Source organism: Lygodium microphyllum, chromosome 21 (genome assembly GCF_053477565.2).
Source record: "Lygodium microphyllum isolate KBCC chromosome 21, Lygodium_microphyllum_v1.1.10, whole genome shotgun sequence".
NCBI lineage: Eukaryota > Viridiplantae > Streptophyta > Polypodiopsida > Schizaeales > Lygodiaceae > Lygodium > Lygodium microphyllum.
The window spans coordinates 42,462,945-42,490,217 of NC_141155.1; the positions used below are offsets into that span (position 1 = coordinate 42,462,945).

The 27,273-nt window shown below is 41.7% G+C and overlaps 1 protein-coding gene across 3 annotated transcripts in view; it reads right to left on the reverse strand.

Annotated features, from left to right (window-relative positions):
* Positions 1 to 225: 225 nt before the first annotated feature.
* LOC148017935 (putative methylenetetrahydrofolate reductase (NADH)) overlaps positions 226 to 27,273 on the reverse strand; it is a 35,369-nt gene continuing 8,321 nt past the window's right edge. Inside the window, exons 2-14 of one of the 3 annotated variants that reach the window (XR_015687729.1) lie at positions 16,281 to 16,511; positions 14,899 to 15,081; positions 14,713 to 14,773; positions 14,522 to 14,604; positions 6,627 to 6,800; positions 6,192 to 6,365; positions 5,576 to 5,676; positions 5,386 to 5,497; positions 5,217 to 5,297; positions 4,918 to 5,095; positions 4,500 to 4,834; positions 831 to 996; positions 226 to 661 (exon numbers count right to left, since the gene is read on the reverse strand). Coding sequence is in view for 1 of the 3 variants with exons in the window: in XM_087661914.1 (XP_087518040.1) it covers positions 913 to 996; positions 4,500 to 4,834; positions 4,918 to 5,095; positions 5,217 to 5,297; positions 5,386 to 5,497; positions 5,576 to 5,676; positions 6,192 to 6,365; positions 6,627 to 6,800; positions 14,522 to 14,604; positions 14,713 to 14,773; positions 14,899 to 15,081; positions 16,281 to 16,499 (1,785 nt within the window). In the remaining 2 variants the exon portion in view is untranslated. Of the gene's footprint in view, positions 677 to 780; positions 997 to 4,499; positions 4,835 to 4,917; positions 5,096 to 5,216; positions 5,298 to 5,385; positions 5,498 to 5,575; positions 5,677 to 6,191; positions 6,366 to 6,626; positions 6,801 to 14,521; positions 14,605 to 14,712; positions 14,774 to 14,898; positions 15,082 to 16,280; positions 16,512 to 27,273 lie in introns of those variants that run through there. The other 2 variants (XR_015687728.1, XM_087661914.1) reach the window with 2 other exon arrangements.

Here is a 27,273-nt window from a genome sequence, read left to right on the forward strand (position 1 = left end):
AGATTAACTTCTCAAATAGATAAATTTGACAAATAAGAGGTTCAATGAGGAAATATTTCAACCAAAAGACAAAGGCTCAATCAACTCGTGAGATATTAGATGGTGTCCAATTATGATGGCACCACCTTTGATCCAACCAATTTGATGTCCATATTGTGTGCACATTTATGCATGCATGGGAGATCGAAAACAGACCTTAGGGTTCCACCTTCAGACAGACAAATATTCCCATAAACTTGAAATTAACAGCCCATAACGAGAAGACTAGTCTAATACAAGATCTTGTCAATAAGTCGAACATGCGCACGTGTGTGCATGCATCTATTTATAGCATATAATAAGGATGTACTCGTAAGTAGGGATCGTTTTTCACCTACTGTGCATTACTAAGCAAGACTCGGACATTGCAAATGTAAAGCAGTGTTCTTGAGATGGGAGGATGAATATGATTCAAGAACACGTAAAAGCACAATTCTCAAAGAACTCGACCTTGTGAAAAATTTATCGTCCACGAAATGTGTTGAGTTAGGAGTAAAGCGCGACCAGATCCAATTTCCCTGACTTCTTAGAAGTGCAGCTGTTTCGAAGTCCTACTAAAGGTTTAAAGACCTCAACTTAATAGAAAAGCAGGTATGACCATCTTCGTGAGCAATGGGTATTCCTGCCGACGTTGGAACTGGCAAAATTGGCACAAACTTTACAATCATCTCTCTCTCTCTCTCTCTCTCTCTCTCTCTCTCTCTCTCTCTCTCTCTCAAAATTACAGTAGATACACTCAGCTTTGCAAATAACAATCAAGTATGCTGACAGTTATAGAATGTTATTCTTACAAATGCCTCGTTAATTGTAGACCCAGCTAGGCCTTGGAAACCTTTTTTAGAACCCTTGATGTTGACAACTACGATCTTGAGCTCATATGTCCTCAAATACTGCAAACATATCTCCTCCAACGTAGTCATTGTCCACGAGACTAACCAGGAAGTAAGTGTCTTTTATCTGCAAGAAAGAAACGCATAATTTAGAAGGCAGGTATACCCTCCACACACAAACAGCAAATACTTTATGCACTCCCCCTCCGTTCCCCTGGTCTTTCAATGTGATAATGAAACGGATCAGCTTATGAATACTCTTTTCATGTAAACTGCTATTTTACCGCTCTGAAGCAGTGAGATTATCCTTCATTGCGTCCTATTTTACACTGTTGCTCCATAAGTTACCGATCTCACGAGTAAAGTAATTTCAATAGGTTTCTCCTATCAACTTCCCAATCACAAAGCCTCGCGTTAATTTAGAAATGTAAGCCATTGGCTCAGGTTTATAAATGAGCGGCAGCTTCAGTCTTAATGATCCAATACCTCAAGACATACAAGTAAGCTGAGATAGCCGTGGTCGGGACTTTGCATGCTAAAAACATGGTAAACACCACGCCTAGAGTGATGGGAGGATTATGTGAGCTGATCCACGCTGCAAGTCCACTACACCAAACCTATAACAGCAAGCAGTGGAAGAAACAGGTGCGCACACACTTATTTTGTGGAAGTTAATTAACTGGTCATGCTCTATTCAGCTATTCAGCTAACCTGTTGGTGCTCTTGTATTGATTATCAATGTACAAAGTGGTTGTACACTCCAAATGAGCGCGGCCAACAAAGCTCAAAATCACATATTTAGGTCTATCAGACTGAGAAAGATGTCTTTGGTATGGCTTTCACTAAAGCAGGAGGTAATGTAGCAGAGTTTGGTCTGGAGACCGTGAGACTTGCATGATTTGCCGGCAAATGTTGCATAGAAAGATATGTGACAATAATGGATGATACGTATGGGATAAGCTTACAATCCCTCATCCCCCACCTACTACAGATCCTTGAACCAGGGCTTCTGCAGATTCGGCAGCCCTTTGGGACAAGCTCGATTCATGAGCCCACTCCTTTCTCTTCCTGAATTGCTGTCTCCCTTCGTGTGCATATCGAATGCATCCGCAACACTGCCAAGATCTGGCCCAGTTATCTTCATTATACTAGGTCACAAACATTTGCTCATCAAATGACCCTCTCAAGAAGCAGCTCCATCACAAATCCCCCCACCGTGAAGGATTACATCAATATGATGGAGATTCTGGATGAGTTAGCATCCCTGGGAAAGACAATCAAGTCAAAAGACATGGCTGTGACACTCTCACATCTTCTGTCCCCAAGTACGATGTCTTCTACACCAATTTCTCACCTCACGAGTACAGGATACCATCACATTCGAGAAGTTAGTCCTGATGATATTGGAGTAGAATGCCCATCACAAGGAAACAAGGTCAAGTGGAATAGGTGCAGTCAACCATGCTTTTGTGGCCAATCCATCTGAGAAATGACAAAAGAAGAAGAAAGGGAAGGAAATGGAATGGGAGTAATCATCTAACTTTGAGTGTATCAAACAGGGAAATCGTAAGGAGTCACCTTCATCCAGACACAATTGCGAAGAATGGAGCAAACGAGCCTATCTCTTCATCCACATCTGCTCCCACAGTTATGAACGAGCTTGTCTGCCTTCACATCCAGCAGGTGGAGGATTCTCCCTCAGCTTGCTCATCTTCTAAGAAGCCTTTTCTTGTGGTTAGCGGTGCATCTAGTCATGTGACTTTTGGGTTGACTGGCTCCAAGATCTCCGTTCTTAGGAGGATGTCACCATAGGTGACATTACATGCATGCCTTTTAATGGCGTGGGGACCAGGTCGTTCCTTTTCACCCATCCTCATTAGAGCTTTATTAAAAAAGTCCTATATGTTCTAAATTTGAGCTTCCATCTCCTCTCAATTTAAACCCTCACCAACTCAATACGCAAGTTATCTTTACTGAGCAGGCCGTCCTTGTGGAGAATGCTACCTCAGGAGCCATCCTTTGAGAATAGATCAACAAGAGCGTCGGCTTTATTCCCCTTCTTCTAAGCAGGGTCCTCGATATCTCCCCTTTGCCTTAGTCATTCCTTATAGCCCACAAGTTCTGTCCCATCTCACACCATCCCCTCTAGTGGTTCCCTCGAACCCTTGACCTCTTTCAAAGGAGGAGTGATGCCCACAATGCCGTTGGGATTCTCTTGCCCACCTTTCAGTTTCAAAGGAGGATTCCCCCAGGGCCCAAGGCCTTTGCATCACACAGCAGCTACTTTCCCTCTTCTTCAAGAATCAAGCCACCCTTCCTTACTGCAAGTTGCTAACACATCCATCCCTTGCCCTTTAGTCCTTGATGTTCATCTCTGGCAAGAGCGCTCTCTGGCACCTTCAATAGCTCCTCACAATCATCCTCTGCTTGAGCCTGTGATTTGGCTCATACATTCATGATTGGATGTCTTGTGTGTGCCCATTTGAGCCATCTCTACTAGCATCTTCAAGCCACCCATTCTTTCGGGATTTCATTTGGAGAGGGGATCATGCTAGTCAGTTTCATTTTAGACAGACTACAGCAACATCAACATGTTCCAATCTTCCATTGCACATTCTAATGCCCTCAACTCCATCACAATTGGAGCTTTCTTTGAATGTTGTTCCCGACTTTTGAGTTTCCTCTTCTACGAATATGTTTCGCTCTAGTGTTCCATTCTCTCTGCTTCTGTGGCTTTCAGGCTTCAACCATAACCAGGATCACAGAGGGGGCTGTTAGCAAACATGTTTTTCTCTGTGTCATCAGTCATTTGTGCAGTGACAGGCAGCCCACATGGCTTTTCTCCAGCAGTCCTCTCTCTTTCCTGCATTTCATGGCCAGTGCAGGCTGGGCAGTACATTTTCAGGCTGGACAGCACTTTCCCAGGTCAGCCACATTGCAATCAATTAGGCTGATCCAGACAGCATTTAGACTGGTTGGCCAGTTTCAACTTCTTCTCCCTATATATAGGGGGCCTCAACTTTTGGTTCTTTATCGTGTCTTCATCAGCTTGCTTCTCCTGTGCAATGACTGGTGATCATGATCATTTCTGCTGTCATAGTCATCTCCTCTTCCAGCAATTATCATCTTCTCCTTCCTCTCTCCTCAGTCAGATTTCATCGATCCTGCGTTCTGCAGTCAAGCACCCTCATTGACGTGGCAGTGACCCCACATGCAGATGCTGTTGAATTCAGCTTTCCCTCTCTTTGTTTCAGTCAACCTTTTGTTTCCCTCATCATCATCCGCATTCTTCTTCTCTCTGTGTGTTCTTCTGGATGTTTCAGACTCAAAATAGGAAATCTAATAAGAACCCATTATAGAGAGTTGCTATGCTGCTCACTGGATCACACAATGTGAAAAGAGAAGTTGAAAGTTCATGGCAACCCTAAGGGTTCTTCCAACAAGCTATATCTCCTAGAAAGCCAAGAATTTCTAAGCATCTGTTTTCACAGTTGATTATCCAACTCAAAGATTTTACCGTTATTAGATTCACTGAGCACTGTTGTTGTATACATTCAAGACTTCTCCCACCTAACAAAGTCTTTCTGCTTGAAACTTACAGATTGTTTGGATGAGTAAAAAATTTCATACCTTTTTGAGAACCTCTTTTGATGGATTGTCTTCCGGATATAAAGCAGCCCACTCCACCTCCCATGCTTGAAAAGCTTCATCTTTCCATACCATAAAGCTAACAGGGTCTACTACTGTAGGCTGAACAACTTCCCTAGCAGGGAAAACACCCCAGGTTACAGCATTCACATCAGTTGGGCCAATATTGGAGCGCACTTCACCTTTTGCATTCACAGCTACATATGTTAGTACTGGCATGTTCTTTGCCTTGTCTGTAAGCTTCTCAAGTCTCTCGGGTTCACAGAAAAACTCTACATAGGCTTTTTGATAGACATAACCACCAGGACCTCCCCAACCTATCAGCCAAAAAGGAAGATGAGAAACATATCATGACTGTGCAAAATCTTTGAATATCTGGGTGATACCAAAGGTTGCTCACCGACAGTAGGTGACTCTGACTTTTCCCCATTGACAGCAGGCTGACTGTTGATTGTCAGAAACCCTTTGTTGTTCATAGCTACCAGTTTATCATTAATCTTTGCAGTCTCAGGCTGCAGGCCCTCCAGTTCTGACCATGGGTTGCTCTTTAATTTCCCTGCACAGTAACTAGCAAATAGCTGCAAAAAGAAGATCATTTCACCTAAAAGTGACTTTAGAGAAGTACTAGTGGAATCAATTGTTCCAATAAGGTCTGTACTGTGGCAAATTCAGAAAAAACACAGCAGCTATGCTGCTTACCCCTTGCACATCTTCAAGAGTCTCCAAAGGCACTACCCATTCTTCCTGTATCTTTTTGTTTCGTGAACGCCTCCTTAAGAACTGCCCCAGCACATAAATGCATGAGAAATAGCTAAATAGACCAAATTAAAACAAATAGAGTGGAAACCACCATTTACGATGTATTCACCTGATAATCAGTCTGTGCTCCATAAGCAGGACTTCTTGTATCGCCCCATTTCCCACGTGGAAACTCTTCCCAGGTAGTTGTTCTGGAAATGTAGCTCCTTGGACGATTGGCCCTGAAATGGGAAGAGAGGTGATTTTGAGGCAGATGTACTGAGTTTGAACGGCCAAGATCTAAAGTATGACCAGCATACCAGAAAATAGGTCTCACGTCCTCTTTAGCTCGGTGAATGTTTGCAGGTGGCCTCCATGGAAGGGGCCTTCTAATTTTTGAAACATCGATAAGACCAAGGTTCTGTCCCACACATAATTTATGACCCCCACCACAGAAACAAGAAACAAAGGAAATTAATGGCAGTTCTGGTAAATGATAAATTGCCACCTCAAATAGATTTTCGTTGGAAAAACATTCAACATACAGTTTGTGTCCTCAATATATCTATGCATCAGACAGTCCTACCACAGCCAAACTAGAAAACGTTATCAAGATGTAAGATAAACACATTCAAGGTTCTTCGTGTAATATAACCATAAGCCGGTTGATTCATGGAATAAGCCTTTTGCATGTAAAATTTTGCCACACAATGTAGTTGAGTAAATTTGGCAACAATGATGTCTTACCAGATGGAACAACCCTTTTAAAAAATGGGAAGCGGCCAGTACAAAGTAGCACTTCTACTGTTAGCATGAATCAGACCCGATAAAACTAAACTGAGTTGCTACTACCAATTGACGACACACGCAGTTCTAAAGAAGCACAAAAAGCGTAGACAGTATTTGATATGCTTCCAATTAGTTAGGGTTGCACACCTGAAGAATGCCAATGGCTGATTTCTCCAGATTCAGAGTATATATGTGCAGATTTTTGATACCATGGGCTAAAATCTTCTTGCACATTTCCGTGGCAAAGTGGATACCATAGGCTGTCACTGCCTTATCATCATCTTTGATAGGTTCCAAAGCTGCAGAAACATCTGCTGGTATCTGGAATTTTAAAAAGAAAATGTCACAGCCCTAGTACAGCATAGAATTTAAACTGCAACCAACAGCATTGATTTAACATGTTCACAATGTTCTACAATAGCTAACATGGAAAATAGTCAGAGCTTTATGGAACAGAGAAAATGGCATCCATGAAATCCCCTTTTTGTTTTTTCTTTAGGGATATGTGTCAGAGACTAACAGAAGCATTACTACCCAAACCAACAACCATTGATGGAAACTGAAGCAGAACAAATAAAGTACCTTTGTCTTGCAAAACCCAGTCATGCGTTTAAAGCCCTTGTAGTTGTTGATGGGCATAATTCCTGGAACTATGGGACAGGTTATTCCAATTTGTCTGCAATCATTGTAGAATTTCAAGAAAAGATCTGTATCATAGAAAAGCTGTGTAATGATGACGTCGGCTCCAGCATCAACCTACAAAAGTCCAGAAGTCATTAGCTAGCTTTAACTGATGCTCGAACATTTGCATCTAGCAAAAGATGATGAGGCATGTATTCAAGATTGGTTAATCATTCCCTCCTCCCTCAACTTCCCCAAGAGGTGCTTAGGCACGGCACCATTCTAAGAATGGTAGGACCAAATCTTCCGAAAAATAAATTTAGAGAACAGAAATAAATCTTTAAAAATAGACTGCTGAGGCTTGAAGCTTAATTTGTTTAATGTAGCATTGTTCTACAAGACCAATTGGGTTAGCAAAGGAAAACATGTCTCAGCCTCTGCCTTAAACTGATAAGTAGAATTGCATTTTAACCTGTATTCAAAAATTTCTTCCATAGATTAGTTTGTATCAAGCACTCCCTAGTTTCCAACCAGCAGATCGAATAATTTTCAGGCATTTGCAGTCATTCCCACCAACATTCAACTTACACCAACCAGCATTTAGTTAGCAATTCTCAGTTCCATTCAACCTTGGAAAAGTATGCCTGCACATTAGGTGTCATCCCTCACCTGTCTAGGGTACACTGTAAGCTATAGGCCACATTAAAAAGTAGAAAATAAGCGAAACACTCTTTCCTTTGGGAGGGGTCTCAAGGATATTCAGGACCCCATATAATATTCAGTGCTATCCTGACCCTACCTCTCTCATCAATTTCAAGTATCTTAACAGTTCATAAAAGCAAATCCTCTATATAGCCCCTTGAATGTTCCATTCAAATTATCATATTTTTCGGCTCATAAAATAGCCCCAGAAAAGTATTTTGAGTTTTAGATGCCACCCTAGAAATTTCAGTAGGTTGACTAACTCAGAATGTTCTCTAAATAGGGACTCAGTGTGCACATCCCACATCCTCATATCAGTGCCAAGCCCTGCATCATCATCATTCTCTCCTCCTGCTGCCACCTAGTGATGCTCCTAGTTGTCAAATATGAAAGGTACAATACTGTACAATATGATAAAATACAATACTAAATGGTACCTTAATATTTTATAAGGTACAGTAGGAATCAAGATATTAGTACAAAAAAAATATTTTTCACTTGATTATTTTGGACTAAACATGATAGAACAAATGTTTAAAGTCTAAATAGCAATGCTATTAGAGTATATATACGATGAATACATCAAGGCAACACACCAAACCCCTACGGCATATGTCATATGTGATAGCAGTCGTGTGTCTTGTGTGGTCATCTCTTGCTTGTGAGCCTCAGTCATAGAAACATGAAACGGGGAACGGGAACGGGGAACGGGGACGGGGACGCCAAACCTAGGGAAAGGGGACGTGGGAACGGGAACGGCATTTGAAAAATTTAAATTCATGAAGAAAAATTAATATTTCACTCATAATCCATGTGGACTCTGGAGTGTTAAAACTAAGGTATATAATCCACAAGGACAAATCATTTTAAGTTTTAACTTTAAGATATCATGCATCATTCTAAAACTACTCATTAGAAATTGAATTGCAACTTACAAGGCTCACGAGGTAAGCTATTCAATAATAAATGATAAAATGCATAATACATATGCCATAAATGATAAAACAATGAACAATGAACTAAACTTTAAAGTCTAAGCTAAAAGAACATGCCTATGGTCCCATTGCCAAAAAACTTAAAAGATTACAAATATGAAGTCTAATCTTTGAAAGAACATGCTCATTGCCCCAAAAAAGACTACAGGTATAAAGTCTAATCTCTGGACTGAAGCAAAATGCGACATGCCAAAATAGCCCAAAGGGCAATTGCAAGACTGCAAGACTCAAGTACAAATATAATATCGGCATGGCACAACTGTCAACAGACAAAGTGTCACACTGCCATTAATGATCATAATATCATATACAATGTATATGTGTCATGTATCATGAGACTCATGATAAGTAAACTAAATCAAAGATCATCATCATGATCTGAGGCTGCTCTAGCTACTCCTGAAGTGCCAGCCTCATCATCATGTGTACCATGAATTGTTGCATCTCCCTCAACATTAGCATGTGTCTCCTCTTCTTGCTACATCTCCCACTCTATGAATGGATTGGGCTTTGTTGTCATATTGTTACATAACATCCTCAAATTAACACTAACGAATACTAGATCATTTGCCCTCTCCACACCAAGACGGTTCCTCTTCTTTAAAGAATGTGAGTGTATGTACTCCACAATTGCCCCAAACAAGAGGAGCTAACTGACTGACTCAAAATACGGATGGCTAGTTGCTGCAACTCGGGACCATCCGAACCATAGCCCTCCCACCACAAAGCTGCCCCAATCTTATAGTGATCCTCCTGTGCATCCCCACAACCAAAAGAACCCCGAAACGTCCTATAACATGAAAGCTGATCTCTAATCTTTCGTCTAGTGCCATGATCAGGCACTAGACGAGACAATATAAGTCTGCATGCATCTTCTCCTAACCCTTGCCCTAGAACACAGGATCCACAACAAATGCAACTGCATGCATGGGTGAGCTATAGGAGTTCCACCTTGTCACAACTAAATGGTGTATCTCCTCATCGCCTTATCATTTGGTGCCAACTCTTGCAACTTTTCATTCAACCTATCCATAGCATCATATACCATGCCAACGCAAGGTTGCATAGCATCCATAACCCTTAATAAATGTACAATAGGTGATACCATAGCACCACCAAAGGTAGTAAAATATCCTCTTGCATCAAGCTGCCCAACTAACAATAGACTTTTCTTTATCCCAAGTACAAATCTAATATCCTGTAAAATCAGCTCTTGGCATTTTCAAGGGCCAAGCGAATGGTACCTACACCTCTATCTCATATGCATAGTTGTTGCCCAAGTGAACCTTGTCTAGGCAACCTGCAATGTATTCTGAAAATGACTCCAAAGAGGGAGTAATATGAAAAGAGACACCGTTGTCCACTATCCATGATTGGGACAGCTCATCATGAGCTGAAAGTAAACCATCAATTACCTCCCTTTTGGTAATGTGCATATCACCTACTCCTGCCATAACATCTACATCATTACATGAGGCTGCAACAAGTATCTCTCCAGTGCCAAAGAGCTCTTCAATGACCACACTAGATGTAACACTTGCCTTTGCAACTTCTTTTGACGGAGAGTTGTTTCTCGTTGACTCTAGCCCAATCCTCATCTATCATAACTACAACCTTGGTTTCCAAGAGAGTATCATCACAGTCCTTGAGAAACAAAATGCCTTGCATCTTGTCCTTCCACAAATCAAAGCTAGTGCCATCAAACCTCTTGATTTCAAGAAAGGATTTAGTGTCACTCTTGCTAGAAGCATTAGTCGCCATTATTCAGCAAAGTGCCAAGTACCAATGTTGTATTTTATGACAGTAAATACCAGGCTGAATATTCAGCTAATTTCGGCCCAAATTTTCAAGAAATAAGAGCAAGATTTGATCCAAATACATGCATAGTAGTAGAAAGAACGACTTTCATCAATATAACTGAGATTTCAGCATACATTCCATGCATGCATACACAACTGCAAGGTGACTCCCACTTCAGCAATATCACCAAAAATACATTTGCAACAATCCTAGATCTACAAATGATCACTAAGACTGTTGGACCATGAATATTCAGCAATACATCAACTTAGTACACATTTATCAGGTGGAGGAGCCTTCTACGACTATCTTATTTTCTGAGTAACCTTGGCTCATTGAAATGGTGCATCAAGTCATATTGACACATTTTGGGCCTCACCACTTTTGGCCCCGATTTGGCTATATATAGGCAGCCTACCCTCCTAATCTCATTATCCATCATTGATCTTTTGTGATCAACCAACCCTCCTCATTCCTGCATCCTCTTGCTACCATTTCACACCCACATTGACACATAGAGCTACATGTTGGGGCGAACTGTTGCAATCTTGTACCTTCAACCACTACAGCCACATTGTTCCCTCTCTCACCTGCATTCTCTCTTTGTCTGCTCTCCATGTTCCCTTTCCTCTTTCCATTGCACGCACTCACAATATGTACAACATGCCCTATAATTGACAAGAATGTAGATGCAAGTGAATACATCATACATGAATGATCATACAAATAAGAGAAGTGTAGGCTTGAGAAAGAGAAGGTTGAGAGACAGGGAGACCTTTTTCTTTTTTCTTTGGGTTTTGGGGGGGGGGGGGGGGGGGAGGGTTTTGTGGGGGGGTTTGAAATATCAAAGTGAGAGCATGAGAGTGTGTACAAGAGGGAGAGAGAGCTGGAGCTCAAGTACAAGAAGAAGATCTTGCTTAGTGAGTTGTTTGCAAGTACAACTAGTACACTCTACATTGAGGGTGACCTTTAGGGTGTTTATATAGCCTTTGGATGGCTAGGGTTAGGGTTTCCCCCTACCCTCCAGTTCATTCACACCCAACTACCCTTGCATACGTAGGGTTCATATGCCTATCAAAGCGAGAGTATGAGAGTGTGCACAAGAGGGAGAGAGAGAGAGCTCAATTATAAGAAGAAGATCTTGCTTAGTAAGTTGCTCAAGTACAACTAGTACACTCTCCTCTACATTGAGAGTGACCTTTAGGCTGTTTATATAGCCTCTGAATGGCTAGGGTTAGGGTTTCCCCTACCCTCCAGTTCATTCACACCCAACTACCCCTTATCCACCCTTGCATACATAGGGTTCACATGCCTATCTCTTAACGGGGGAAACACGCACACTTAAGGAAGATACGGATCATTCCCTACTACATACGGATGCAACCTTGGTGCTGCTGCCCAATGATCAACAACTACCACCTTGCCCTCAAGAGGACTCCTGCCTGTTGCCTTTTATTTTGGGCCTTAAGGCTATTGTCCAACATCATCATCACTACCTACAGCAGTTGCATACTTTTAGATACTCTCCACGTTCCTCACTATCCTCTATCTCAACTAGCCCTCGGATGCTACATTCATCACACTTAGCTTGAGTCCTCTCCATCGATGTTTACAATGGTGGTTTGTTGTATTCCAAATCTGTAGACTTTGACACTCTCCTTCAGCCTACTCCCTTAATAGAAAATGGTTGTTGTGTAGCCTCTGCTCCTTGAGCCCACACAATTCTATCTCCTCTTTCATTCATTTCATTACCACATTCATTCATCAGATTCTTCTTCTCCTTTTGGCGTTTTGTGTTCTTCTCTCTATTTGTTATGTGTTTAGTTGTGTTTGCACACTCAATGTTCTCTCTACAAACCCTAGCATATCTTCACATGGTATTAAATCTAAAGCTCTATATCTTGCATAGTTATCATGATAAGCTTGGTTTGCAAGGATGACATGCAAGTGATGCAATTCATCATGCCTCAAACACCTTGGGATGCCTATAGTGTCAAATCACACCTCTCCTTCATTGAAAGCCTTGCAAAGGCATTATTCCCTAAATGAGGGCAATGCATTGTCTCCCTCCTGTTCTTCAAGACTATCAAATGTTGATTTCATGAAATACATGCACAGAAGGTGGCAGCTGAACTTGGGGAAGACCATATAGGAGCTGATCCTCTAACATACTTTGGGCTGGACTATGCCCTTAAGTAAATGACACAAAAAGCATTGCAAACATTACATGACAAAACTGAATGACCATTATCTACATAGCCTCTGCATGTTCATATGTGAATTGTGCAGTCCACTATCAAGGCTTATATAATGTTCTTTCTTCTACTTATCATATTGAGAGAGGTGATTATTGATATTGTCTATGGCCATCACGATAGTTTGGAAAACATCATTGCTGAAGCAAGGCATAAGATGGCTAACAGTTAATAAATTGACCTTTCCAAATCTACATGGTGGGATCTTCGTGTCTTGAAAATATCACATACTAGCAAGAAGAGCTTTATTGTTGCTTCAGCTTTTTCAACAAAGACAGCCTTGATCATTTTTGCTTGCTACCTTGTGCATCATTATATATTCTTCCACCATTGAAAATTGGATTCCATCCCACTTGGAGGCTGTTTTTGTTTGCTCTAAAAGCAAGATAGTTGTTCTTTTTCCACTCGTGTGCTCCAGAAATTGGAAAATATATTAGTGCATATGAGATGGATTCCGATGCAAACTCATGACACAGACTGTATGCATCAAAGTAGGCTATTTGATGTTGGCCTTGCCATACAAGAACCAAGAAGAGCGAGCTTCATTGCAAAGAAAGAGATTACTTCCATGTAGGATCTGACTCTAGTTGTTGTCAATTGGGCATGCATTACACATCCAGTTGGAGAAAAATTTAAGAACTCATTAGTAGACCTTTTGAATGGGTTCCTCCCCTTGATCCAAATTTCAGAACAGCTGATTGGATTCTACAACATGAGATGCACAAAGCTAAACCTTTACCTTGGCATCAACAATTGCAAAAGAAGTTTGTCATCATATTACTAGTTCATCACAAATAGAGGATCCTGCTAATTCTCTGTGGAATCTGGCAAAGCTTCTACAAGTGTAGAGAAAATTTCTAAAAGCATTTGGAAATACAGGCTTCCCCTTAACCAAGACTACTTGAACATGCTACACAGTACCCATGGAGTCCTCACATTTTGTACTTTTGCTCTTCAGCCCATGGCCTTCTGGATAGATTAACAACATATTTGAGAGCTCGATTCTCTTCTCACAATTTTGGGAAAAACCTAAGAATGCTTGTGATCTTAACTCCTACTTTAAGAAGCTTTTCGCAATTTTTGTTTGGGTCAGCTTTGGGCATTTAGGACCATTTCGAAATCCAAAAACCATATGGTCTTTGAGAGATCTTATGTTCAACTTTACTTTCTTTAGCAATCTCCACAACGGCCACCATATGACTATCCCAGACTCCCTGATATTGATTAGGAACAATATTCCCTCTTTTCCCAATGCTTTCAAACAAGCTCTGTTCACAACCCTCAATGTACATTAACATTACTTATTGCAATCAATTTGAGTGAGCATATGTGTGTTATAAATTCCTTGCAAATATTACCCTAGGCATCTTTCCACCAAGATACCTCTTGAGAGTTGCTTCCAACTTTGTATTCTCAACTTCAGCCTCTTGACTCCTACTTTTGCCCTTTGGTACTTCATGGTAGCTTTTTTCACCTCTTCTTGAGCCTTACCACAAACTACTATACAATATTATGGGACCAAAAAAAAGGTATCTTTCACTTGGGAGTGCGTACACACAATTAGAAAATTGGTTTTGTACCAAAAGCCAAAGTATGCGAGAGAGAGAGAGAGAGAGTTATATATAAGAACAAAGCAAACAAAAAAGTACATCTACATTTATTTTGTTATGTATTCCTTGAGTATAGATGCATATAATTTTGCTATTTTATGACTTTGAGTTGCGAGAACAGGTACATATGCATGTATTTATCTACTTGAATGATGGAAATTAAAACGAACACAACATGTACTTGGGACCTTTAGCTTTCTTTCCATGAGGTGGCTCTAGCAAAACCATGTGTGCAGCATGCATGCTTGCCAGACAGCAAAACTGCATCAATTAGGCATTCACTGCCTTTAAGAGTAATGTGTTTAATCCAAGGCTGAAAGCAAAGCATTTAACAGCACTTTTGAATAACAAAAACATAAGTTTGGTAACTTTGATTGGATAACAAGAGGTAATTTTTTTGTCTTCTGATTGTTAGCAACCATTCCCCCTACAGTAGTATCCACTTCTAACAGGACGTGACATACTTCACCTTTACGTTTGGGGATATGGTTTACCTTCTCTTTGAGATAAAGCAAATCCTTTTTATATGCTTCTTCAGTTGCTCCTTCCTCACTTGTTATTGCATCAGGATGAGCCTCTAGCAATAGGAATTACAGAATTACATTTTCAGCTCTAAGCATGCATCGAAATATCTAATCCATCAGCCCTATGTTACTATTGTTAAGTTAAAAAAACTAATCATTACCAGGATATCCAGCTACAGTGATCCCAAAGTAATCACCGTAATGTGCACGTATGTGTCGAACCTGCAACACAATTTGAAGGTATATGTTGACTTGAAAATACAAAGACTGGCTATGGGAACATGCTAGAACAGCCATACAAAAGATTGTCTACACAAATCAGTGGTGGGTATAGAGATACCACTCACCAAGTCAAGTGCACATGAAAATCCGCCTGACACTTGAACAAACTTATCTTGACCATGTGGTGGGTCACCTCGAAGAGCTAGAACATTCTGAATTCCATTTGCCTTGATTCCATCCAGAGCTTTATCAATTTTCTCCACTGGCATGTTTGTGCATGTGAGATGCATCATGGTTTCGACACATATCTGTCAGTGTAATGACATATTAAACATGTTAAGGAATAGAAACCCATTGAGTTCACCTAGCAATAAGGAAGCTTGACTGGTGCAAAATATTCGAGCTTCACAGATCATGTACAAACTTATCGAATTGGCAGACAGAAAGCCATTTTACACTCTCTTAGGCATCTCATACAGTAGCCATGCATACCAAATAAAAGGTCTAGTATCATTGATCCATTCTTTTACATATGAACCATCTAGAGATTCACCATGGAGTTTGAGAGTAAGCTGCCAGCTAGCAAAACATATTGCATCTCGGTACACGACTCCATTATCATACTGACACCACAGATGGCAAAACCTGATGTTCATAAAGAAATCTGATCCACCAACAGACCAGTGCATCAGGCATTGGTTCGTTGGAAGCACCGTCCCAGCTGCAGGTTAAGGTGTGTCCAGTGGGTGTACCTGCAGCTTGAGCAGCAGCATCACTCTCACAGTGGCTTTGTCCACATGCCCCAGAGACCAACTGTGCCAAGAGTTGGTTTCTCTCAAAATAAAGGACACCTCTATGTAGAGACAAGATTATCTATGGACTTCATTAACTTACTTTGACCCACTTATGACCTACTAACCCCAAGGGATATCCTTCCTCTGGGCTTTATAAGGCATGTCTTTGACTTTGTCAAAGATACAGTACACAATCTTGCATGCACGATGAGAACAATCATTTACTATTCTGAAGCAGTTCCTGAAAGCAGTTGCAGAAATTAAACAAAGTCAGTGACCTTTACTACATAGGGATAACTAGCTGTTTGTGTGATCATGATAGGACCAAGGACTACCTTCTATACTACAAACACCAACAATGAAGAGTTCTAGAAGATTGAATTCTAGACACCACTTGTGTACACAATGTGTCTAGCTCAAGCATCGAACACTTGCACGAACCTCACTGGCTAGGAATAAACCACAGCTCTACAAAAACTGTTTGCCTGACTAGTACACTCTACAGAAAATGCAGTAACTTTTGCATAATTTTGAGAAGCGTGTCACACTTAAATGATTTCCAATGCATGATGTAGGAAAATGTTGATTACAACAATCAAAGTCTTGTTTTCTTTACTTGGTAAAAAGTCAATTTATAGCTTTGGAATGTTTAATTCAGATTACAAAGTCTGAAACTTTGTGGTAATGTTCACACCCTATGACAAAGCATGTACCATGTTTTGCATTTTGACTGCAATGTCCAGCGTAAGATCAGCTGTAGAACCTCCTGCACCCCATGTGATATCACAAAACAGGGGCTGAAGGGCCACCATACGATCCATGCGTTCGTACAAGTTCTCTACTCCCTCTTCAGTTCGAGGTGGAAAATACTCAAAGGAAAATGTGACCTGATCTTGAGCTGCCGCATTCTTGATCTTCTCAATTACCTTCATGGTTTAAGAATCCTGCCAAAATGGGAAAACTTTAAGCTATAAACTAAACAAACATGAAAATTCAGACAATCCAAACTTTGATAGAGCAAATTGTAAATTGTTGAATGCTTTAAACGACTGCAAACATGACACACCCTTTTTAAAACCGAAATGGCTAGGATTGTGTGGCAATCATACATCAAACTAATCAATAATACATAGAATCAAAAATAAAAGGACTAGATTGTAGAGACACAGGAACAAGGCACTAAGGTGGAAAGGGGCATAACCCCTGATCAGCACGAAGCATTCCCAATTATAATGTCAAGTATCTAACTTCCGCTAAATTTCTGAGCAATGAAAAACATTAACAAACCGTGATAATTCAATTGAGATAATCCTCCTCTAGTCAAGTTATGCCCCAACAGCACCACATCCTCCTAAGAGGACACCTCAAAATCCCAGATCCGTGAAAAGTTTAATCATGTACCTCTCATGACTGAGAATGGAGAATTCAGCCTATAGTGAATCAAGAAGAAATCTGTCTCAAGCAATCAGCCCGACATGGGGTAAATAATCTTGAGCGGGATCAATCAGCCTAACCTTTATGCAAGCAAAGCCAGGACAGCCTCACCTATAGAACATAAGAAATCAAGCTTGACACTAAAAAGATGCCGAAAACCTTGACAAACAACCACGAGGTTGCTGCCAACTTGTCCAGCAAAGAAAGGCAATGCCAGTGATGACAGCAGCTCTTCTCAGACAAAATGATACAAGCATGTGGCCTTGTGAAACACAAAACATGTTTCACTAATGAAACATTGCAGTATGCAAGACTTTGCATATCTGCTTCACTCAAAGGGAAAAAAGAAATTTTTATTCAAAACCTACTGAATATGTGTATTTTCATGAGTTATTCTCCCAATTCATATGGCATTTCACTTGGAACCTAACCAAGGTGAAAGATTTCAAGCTGAAACACAACTTTTTGGGGGTGAAATATTTCGCAGTCACCTTATTTTGGATACATGGTGGTGCTGATGCACTTCAATAGAAGTCTCAGCCTCCCATATTTTGCTTTTCAATGTCTAATTTTGTGTTTCAATCTTTTAGTTTGGGCCTTTCTCGTCTCTATTTGGCACAATAGCTTTTCTTTAAAAGCAAGGGTAAGATGATGTCATTGGAAAATAACTGCTTATACTCCTTGGATTGAGACAATTTTTTTCTAAATCACAATCTTCCCCTTCTATGGTTGCAAATTTTAAGACTTGGCCAAATATTTGAACTACATTCAATTCTGTCAAAAATCAAAAACGAATGGATACTTATCAATATTAAAGCTTTGTTAGACAAACTTAGTCACAAATTTAGCTTTATGCATCATCCATAATAAGGAACTTTGGGAAGATATTGTCGTAAACCCTTATCTTGCACAAGCAATAAAATTTTAAACAAAGTATGTATCTCAAAGGCAACAAAAAAACAAATGTGTAAAGCATGTCTCATTAGTGCATACACACAATATGAGTTCATGCACGGTTTAGATCCAAACATTGTAGCCACATAATCAAGAATAGTACTTGATTGCATTGTACTATGGACCATACTTCCTTGAATATCTCCTTAGAACATTCTCAAAACCCTATCCTAATCCCTAGGTCATTCTTGAAATCAAAGACCATTCTCAAGACAATAGCCTAATTATCTAAGTCATGGTTAACATCCATAAGTAACCTAACAAGTGGGCATATGGTGTATAGTAATGTACAACCAACTATATGGTCCCACCATCCCTAATCCAAGCACTAGCAAACTCTCTCCTTCCCATTCATGCAAAATGGTCTCAAACATTTACCATGACCCTTATAGAAGTGCGTGCAAAGGAGTCCACTTTCAATAACATGGATTAACAACTCCTAATCTAAGCCATGAGCCTTGACAAAAAACTAAAACAAATCATAAAACATAACTCTTCACATGTACATTCTGCAGACATTGTTGTGCTAAGAAATGCACTTAGTCGCTTAAACAACCCCAAAACATGCTTATTTTAGGCTTATTTTAGCCAAAACCCTAAAACGGGGAGCGGATCGAGAGAGTTAAGTGGGAGAGGATCTAGAACCCTAATTTTCTATAAATTGGCAGCCAGCCCTCCACTCTTCCCTCAATCTCGTTTTTGCAGATTTCAGGTGTTTCAGCTTGCTGCCCACACCCCGTTCGCGGAGGACATCTCAGCCGAAACTGTCCATTGCTGTCTCCATCAGTTGGCGCCTGATTTCCAGCCCTCTTCATGCAGTTTGGAACTGATTTCAGTCAGGCGACTGCTGTTCATATGCAGACCTGCTGTCGTACAGCCTGCCGCGTCATCACAGTCCTGAAGCCTACGTTTTCAGTCTTTCTCTCTCCTGCAAGCTGTCATGCCTGCGTCTTTAGTCTTTCTCTCACCTGCTACCTACGTTTTTAGTCTTTCTCCCACCTACTGCCTGCGTTTTTTAGTCTTTCTCTCTCCTCACTACTGTCTGCATCAGATCCAGCTTCTCACTGATGCATTTGCTGGTATTTGACATCCGGAGGCTGCCTTGCTGCAATTCAGGATCCGTTTAGAGTACGACACACTCTCCAGCTCACTACCCCTGCCCTGATCCTTGAGATACAGGAGTTCGAGATTCAGTATTCATTCACTGCATAGCGTGTTTGCTACATGAGCATCGTATTATTCAGTAGTTATATCACTTCATTTATTCACTGTGTTCATTGTCTCTGAGTTACCCTAACCCTAACTGTGTTCTTTTATCAATCTGTGCTTTGTCGTACGGTTTTTGTTTATGTTTCTGTGTTAGGATTTTTCTTAACATGGTATCAAAGCCTGGTACTCTCTGAGAAACCTAGGCCTTTGATCTGAAAGCTCTTCACAAGAAGCAAGAACAACAGTAGGTTCAAATGACTTCGAACACAACAACACCGATTCAGTCTCCAAAACCAACTATGCCGAGAACCGAGCGAGAGTGGGCCGATCAGCTTGCTCCACAAAGTTCCGACATGGTGGATGACACTTCTGATTACGTGGAAGAACAGCTAGGTAAGCTGACCTCTGAAGAATATAAACTGATCATAGCTTATAGACAAAAGAAGATTGAGGAACTCGATCAAAGGATTGCCCTTCAAGAAAATCTCCTAAATGAAGGTATGCATGAATTTCTCTCTTCAAGTTTTGCGCATAAGTCTGATGATGTTGCAGGGCCGTCGAGACCTCCATCAGGGATGGGCCCCCCTGTTGGAAAACAAGACCCAGAGTATGTTCCTTTATTTCATCCACTTCCATCCACTCCGGTGCAAGGTACGTTAGATTCATCTTTTGTGCCTTCTTTTACTTCTTCTGTTTTGCAATATTCTGATAGAGATCATGTGGAAGAAAGTGTACAGTCTCTTGACTACGGAAAAGATCCTCTTGAGGACCAATTCTTGTATGTTAACACACGTCGTGAGAATTATAAGAAAAAGCCAGGTGTCTTTTCTTCTACCCTTCCTTCTTTTACGTCTACTTCACAAAATCAGAATGCATTTGGTGTTCCTTTTTCTTCATTGCATGGTGCATCATCATCTTCACATTTTCATTTCCAATCATTAAATGATAAAAATAAACAAAATGCATCTGCACCTCATACACCTCATTTTCAAAACCCACCCATCCCACCACATTCATTCGTTGCTTCTCCACTTCCATTCACACCATTCACTTTTCCATTTCAGACACCTTATGTCGCACCCCACATCACACCGGGGGTTTATGGAAACATAGGCACATCCTTTAGGACCTCATCCTTACCTCTGTCGGGTGGTGTTCCACCTACTTCACACACACTTTCGGGATCATTGCAACTTGGGTATCCCCCCCAGCTCTCCCGAGTGTGGATCAGTTGTCTCCACAATTTGCCTCCATGGCTTTCCCTAGTGGACCTTCTGGTCATACTGTTGTGCCCTAGCCTCACTTTGGACAAGGCTTCCATGTCCCAGTGCCTTCACATACACCGGCACCTTATGGAAACATTCATGTTCCAGTGCCTCCGCCTCAATCGGCACCCATTGGACACTCACAACCTACTTCTACCTACCCATCTTTTCCCTCTCCTCCTTATCAGACACATCCACCTCCACCATCTTACCCTTCACAATCTTATCCTCCACATCCATCTGTTGAAATATTTAGACTACAGTATACAAGGGACATAGGAGTACTTGGCCCCGACCTTATGCTCTAGGAAATGTTGGACACTATGGTATGTTTCAAAGCCATTATGTATTACATGTTAATTTGATGAAAATATGTTATACAAGCCACATGAATTTTTTATGATATATGAACTAGGAGGTGACAATTGGTTTGGCTACATGTTTGTGTGGATGACATGACTTTGGGTTTTTGACCCTATAGGTGATAGCGTGTTGATGTGCATGAGACCTTGGCAGTTAGGATTTTGGATTGAGGATTTAAGAGGATAATCAAAATCAAAATCAAAATCAAAAGCAAAATCAATCCGAGGAATCACAAGGAACATCCCAATCTCTCAAATCTAGGTGGCAGAATGTACCTAAAAAGAATATGTATTGTCAACATTGTCGAGTGTCAATCAGAGGCAAGAGGCACAACACCAAAACCTAAGTCTCAAACCCCTGCCCCTCAGTTGGGCAACCCCCTGCAGGGGAGGCAGGGTGATGGCAAGGGGCAGTTTAGAGACTCACACTGCCACCGCACAACCATCTCAGTCGACAATGTTCTCAACTCCAGAGGGCTTGTCTTACTGGTCCGAAAAGGCCCACATTGTCTCCATAGAGACATTAGATACGAGTCTCGTCCATATCTGTGAGTTGCCTCCCAACGAGGTTACCGCAAAGGCCCACTCAACACAGCCAAGCACTTCAACTCCTGTTTGGATTATGGCCAGTGGAGCTACACATCACATGACTCCTATAGAGGACATCTTCCGTACCCAAGCCCCTGCAACCAGGCAGGTCCACATAGGAAACAACTCCTCAGTCAAGATTCAGGCACAAGGTTGCGTCAATTTTGCCACTGATAAGGGTCCGGATCTAGCTACGTTGGACAATGTATATCATGTCCCTCAGCTTGGGATGAACTTGTTATCAGTTCAGCAGCTTTGCCGGTTAGGGCGAGTGGTTTTCTTTACAACGACCACAGTCGAGATGCTTGACTCTCTGATTGGTTTAGTGATTGCTCGCAGTGAGGAACAATCTAATGGCCTATACCACATGACCCACTTTCTGACCAAGCCGACAGCCGAGGGCTCCGTGTTACATATCTTCCAGGCCTTAGCCATCTCTCGGGAGCCTACGAACAATGAGCGTCTTTTGCATTTTCGCTTAGGGTATCTTGGTTATGACTCACTTTGAGTTGTCACGCCATGAGCTAGTTGAGGGCCTTCCACGCCTAAAGCTCGCTTGAGATATCTGTAAAGCTTGTCAACTCGGGAAGCAGTATCGTACCCCATTTCCTCAGCAGTCCTCTCATAGAGTTGAGGCACCTCTTAGATTGATTCATGTTGATCTTTATGGACCGACATCCACTATTGCCTTGAATGGCGCACTGTACTTCTTTTTTATAGTGAATGATCATTCTAGATACTTGTGGGTGTACTTCCTCAAGCATAAATCCGATGCTTTCACATACTTTTCTGCTTGGGTGCTGCTGGTTCATAACCAGATTGGTTGTCGTGTGGGTTGCATGAGGAGTGATAGTGGTGGTGAGTTTATCTCCCACGAGTTCTCCGAGTTTCTACAACAGCATGGCATTTCTCACCAGCTCACCTCTACCAACTTCCCTTCTCAGAATGGAGTTGTAGAGTGTAGAAACAGGACAATCATGGAAATGGCACGCTCTATGTTGTTCTCAGCAGAGCTTCCTGAGCGCCTTTGGATCGAGGCTGTTAACACTTCGGTATATATCCTTAACCAGTGCCCAACTGCGGCTCTTCCTGTGAGATGGAAGGATCGAGGTGCAGCCAGGATTCAGTAGACAGTGTGAGAGTGAGAGACAGAGTTGAAGCACGACACCCAAGAGAAATAGACTGAATGAGTGTAGCCAGAAAGTACAAAGTACAACCCTTAAACCTTAGGGTTGTAGGGGGTGTTCACACCCGAGACACACTAAGTGCCCAAATGTGTGTAACATAAGCACATAAGTGCATACGACAATAAGACCATAAGTCTGGGGGAAAAAACCTCTCCTACCGAGAGTAAAAAGTGCCCCAGTGTCCTACTGATCACCGACGCTCCCATATGAGCGTAGGCGTAAGTAAGGCGTGAGTCAAATACCCAACAAACCCCCCTGGAGTGAAGAGTGATCAAGAGTACAAGGATCATCCGCCACCAAAGGATATCAAATTTAAAGCATCTCGAAATGCTTCAAATTTGTCACGAGGAAGAGCTTTGGTGAAGATGTCTGCCACATTACTGGTGGTAGGACAATTGACAAGGCTGATATCACCTGCATGTAGCCTCTCTTTGACAAAGTGATAGTGAATCTCAATGTGTTTCGTGCGAGCATGAAACACTGGGTTCCGTGCCACTGCAATGGCACTCTGACTGCCAGTAACCAAAGGAGTAGGCTCAGTAACAGATACATCCAAATCAGCTAGCAAGCGTCTAAGCCATACGCATTCAACTGTGGTAGTGAAAGCTGCCTTGTATTCAGCTTCACATGACGATGTGGCAACAGTGGATTGTTTCTTGCTAAGCCAAGAAATGCAAGAAGAGCCAAGAAAGAAACAATTGCCACTAGTGGAGTGACGTGTATCATAATCACCAGCCCAATCAGAATCACTGTAAGCATGTAATTGCAATGGTCCCCCCTTGGCATAAAGCAACCCAAGAGAACGAGTACCCTGCAAGTAGCGAAAAACATGCTTGACAGCTTGCCAATGTGACATACGTGGCTGATGCATATACCTGCTCAAGGCTGAAACTGCAAACTGTATGTCCGGCCTAGTATTGCATAGATAGATAAGACATCCAACTGCAAGAGCATATGTATGTATATCAAACAAATCACTGTCATCATGTAATGACAGTTTCAGTCCAGGTTCCATGGGAGTACAAACTGGCTTGCAATCCTATAAGCCAAACTTCTCAAGAAGCTGCCCAATATACCTTGACTGTGATAGCCCAATACCTCAAGCATTATGTATGAACTGGATGCCCAAGTAGTAATGCAAAACTCCCAAGTCAAACATGTCAAAAGTTTGCTGCAAATTTTGTTTGAATGCTGAAATCTGATCAGCATGTGTTCCAGTGAGCAAAAGGTCATCAACATAAAGACATAAAATCAGCATAGATCCCCCTTCTTTACATACGTAAAGGGTAGACTCAGATGAGCTGTTTAGAAACCCCTGACCAAGCAAGAAAGCATCTATTTTTTCATACCAAGCTCTAGGAGCTTGTTTCAAACCATATAGTGCCTTTTTAAGCTTGCATACCAAATGTTCTGAGCCTTCAACTGCAAAACCAATGGGCTGCTGTACATAAACTTCCTCCTGAAGTTCCCCATGTAAAAATGCAGTCTTGATATCTAATTGATGCACTGTCCAACCATAATGTGCAGCCAAAGCAATCATAGACATGATGGTCGTCATATGGGAAGTAGGAGCAAATGTCTCCTCATAATCAATGCCCTTTTTCTGTGCGTAGCCTTTAGCTACCAGCCGTGCCTTGTATTTATCAATGGATCCATCTGCTTTTCTTTTCAATTTGTAGACCCATTTCGTTCCAATGGCTTTCTTCCCAAATGGCAAGGACACCAAATCCCAAGTTTAATTCTTAGTAATAAAATCTAATTCAGCTTGCATAGCTGCCATCCAATGCACACTGTGTTGTGCATCCTCATAACATTCAGGCTCTTCATTATCAAAAGTACTTGCTGCCATAATAAACTCCATGGTATGTGCTGAATCATGCAAACGAGTTTGCCTTCTAGTACGACCAGCCATGGGTGCATCCAAAGGACTATCTTGCATAGTCTGCAAATACCATCTAGGTAACTGTCTAGCATCCTGACTGTGTGCAAGCTCTTGCTGAATTTCAGTTTCAGCATGATGCTGAATATTCCGATCAGCCAATGGCTGAATTTCTGCACTTTCCATAGGAGCAGCTGGCTGAACATTAGGTTCATTTTCTGAACCTCCAGCTGAATCACCAAAAGTAATGGGCAGCAGCCCTTCAAAAACATCACGGGCAGCCTGATATGTGTCCAAACCAGCCAAGGATAATTCTGATTTTTCATCAAAAACAACATCCTTGCTGACAAAAACCTTCTTTGTAACGGGATCATAGAGTCTGTAGCCTTTGCTCTCATTGCTATATCCCATAAAAATGCACTTAACAGCCTTGTTGTCCAATTTTTTTCTAAGTACCTGTGGAATATGGGCATAGGCAAGACACCCAAAGGTACGAAAGTGACCAACAGAAGGTTTACGGCTGTTCCAAGCCTCAAATGGTGTGATGGTCTTCAAGGCTTTGGTAGGGCATCTGTTCAAAATATGGCAAGTACACATGACTGCTTCCATCCAAAAACTATGAGGCAAGCTCTTTGCCTTCAGCATACATTTGGCCATCTCCATGAGTGACCGATTTTTCCTCTCTGCTACCCCATTCTGCTGTGGAGTATAAGCTATAGTATACTGATGGACTATGCCCTTCTGCTGCAAAAAAGAATTCAGCATAGAGGACATGTATTCCCCCCCTCGGTCCGAACGGAGAGTGTTAATCTTGCATCCAGATTGGTTTTCAACAAGTGCACTGAAAGCCAAAAATGCATCATACACTTCTGACTTCTTTTTTAAACAGTAGACCCAGCAAAAACGTGTAAAGTCATCAATGAATGTCACAAAATAATAACAACCGCCCAATGACATGGTCTGCATAGACCCACAAACATCTGAATGCACCAATTGCAATCTGGTTGTTGCTTTGAAAGCAACATCACGAGGAAATGAGAAACGATGCATTTTCCCCAAAATGCATCCCTCACATAAGTGCTCAGGAGGTCTCTCCAAGAGAGGTAAGCCATCCAGCATCTGAGTACGCTGCAAAAGCATCAAGCTGCCAAAGTTTACATGCCCCAAACGAGCATGCCATAACTCCGCCTGTATCATAGCAGGAGTAAGAGTGGATGTCAAGTATGCTGACTGATCTACTGAAAGAGTATCCAACTCATATAAACCATGACACAAAGATCCTGTCAAGACCAAAGTCATGCATTCTTTTTCTCTAACCATGCAACGGTCATCATCAAAGGTGACCTGCATACCACAGCGTGCCGAAGAAGAAATAGAAAGCAAATTCTTCTTGATTCCAGGCACAAACAAAGCATCCTGCAGGCGGAGAATAGAGCCATCAATGGTTGTGAGCTGAATCTCCCCAATACCACGAACAGGGTATGATGCATTATTGGCACACTGTACCGATTTCCCAACGGGAGGTGCACTAACTGAAGCAAATAAATCTCTGCGAGATGTAATATGTCTAGAAGCACCATTGTCAAAGAACCAAGTGTCAGCATCCTCTGTAGAGCTAAGTGCTCTATCGGCCCAAGAGATGTCATAACTGCAAGTGTAAAAACAATAGTCCCTGTCCACAACAAAGGACGCGGACTCACTAGCAGTGGAAGGAGTAGTAGAAACAGACATTCCTGACTCCTTCTTCTTCTCTTTGGCAATGCGCTTTCTGCACTCAGTGATATAGTGGCCGGGCTTCTTACAATAATGACATTTTCCTTTCTTTGCTTGCGTCCCCCCTTGTGTCTGATTCTGCGATGTGCCCGAAGTGCCAAACTCTGTGGAGCATTTTTCACCTTGCTGTTTTTGCCTTTCTGTCTTGCCACAAAAGCCTGCTCAGAGACTATAGCATCCACACCACTATTTTTCCGTGTTTGCTCCTCCTCTAGAAGCAAACTAACCAGCTGAATAAAAGTGAGTGGGTGCTCAGCAATCCTCATGGTGAGGTTCAATGCAGTATGAAAAGACAAGTACGAAGGAGGTAAGCAATTCAAGGTGGTGGATATCAACTCTGCATCCGAAAAATACTCATCTACATTCATGAGCTGCTCCCTCAAGTCCTGAATCTTATTTAAGTGATCCTGCATAGAATCACCTTCATGCATCTTCAGAGTTTCCAACTCTTTCTTCAAGAAAGAGATCCGAGTCTCATTCTTTCCTGCAAACATATGCTCCAAAGTCAGCCATGCATCTCGTGAAGAAGATGCCGAACGGATATGAGGTATGATGGACCGCTGAACTGCCAGAGCAATCAGCGACAAGGCCTGTGCATCACGTGTATCCCAAGCTTTTTGAGCTGCAGTTCTTGGAGGAAGTGGCTGAGGTGGAGCGGGCTGAGGTCCCCGTTGTCCACGTGCGCCATGGGGAGGAGGAGTAACGGGAGCTACAACTCCCGGTCGAGTTTCCTCTCCACTGACATAATCCCATAAATTTTTGGCCACTAATACATTCTTCATCATGAATGATCAAAGGGAATAGTTGTTTCCGTCCAATCTGTCTTCCTTGGATACATAAGTAAAGACATCACCTCCCTGATTTGCCATGATGACAAATTTCCAAAGACAAAATGAGCAATGTCAAAGCAGTATGAACTGGAAACCTGCAAATTTCCAGAAATTGCAGCAAACACGTTTCTGCAATTAATGTGCAAGGGCGTACTCTGTCAGAAAACTGTCTTTTAATGCACGCTTCCCAAGGTGCAAACAGTGCACTGCAACACTGTTATCTCA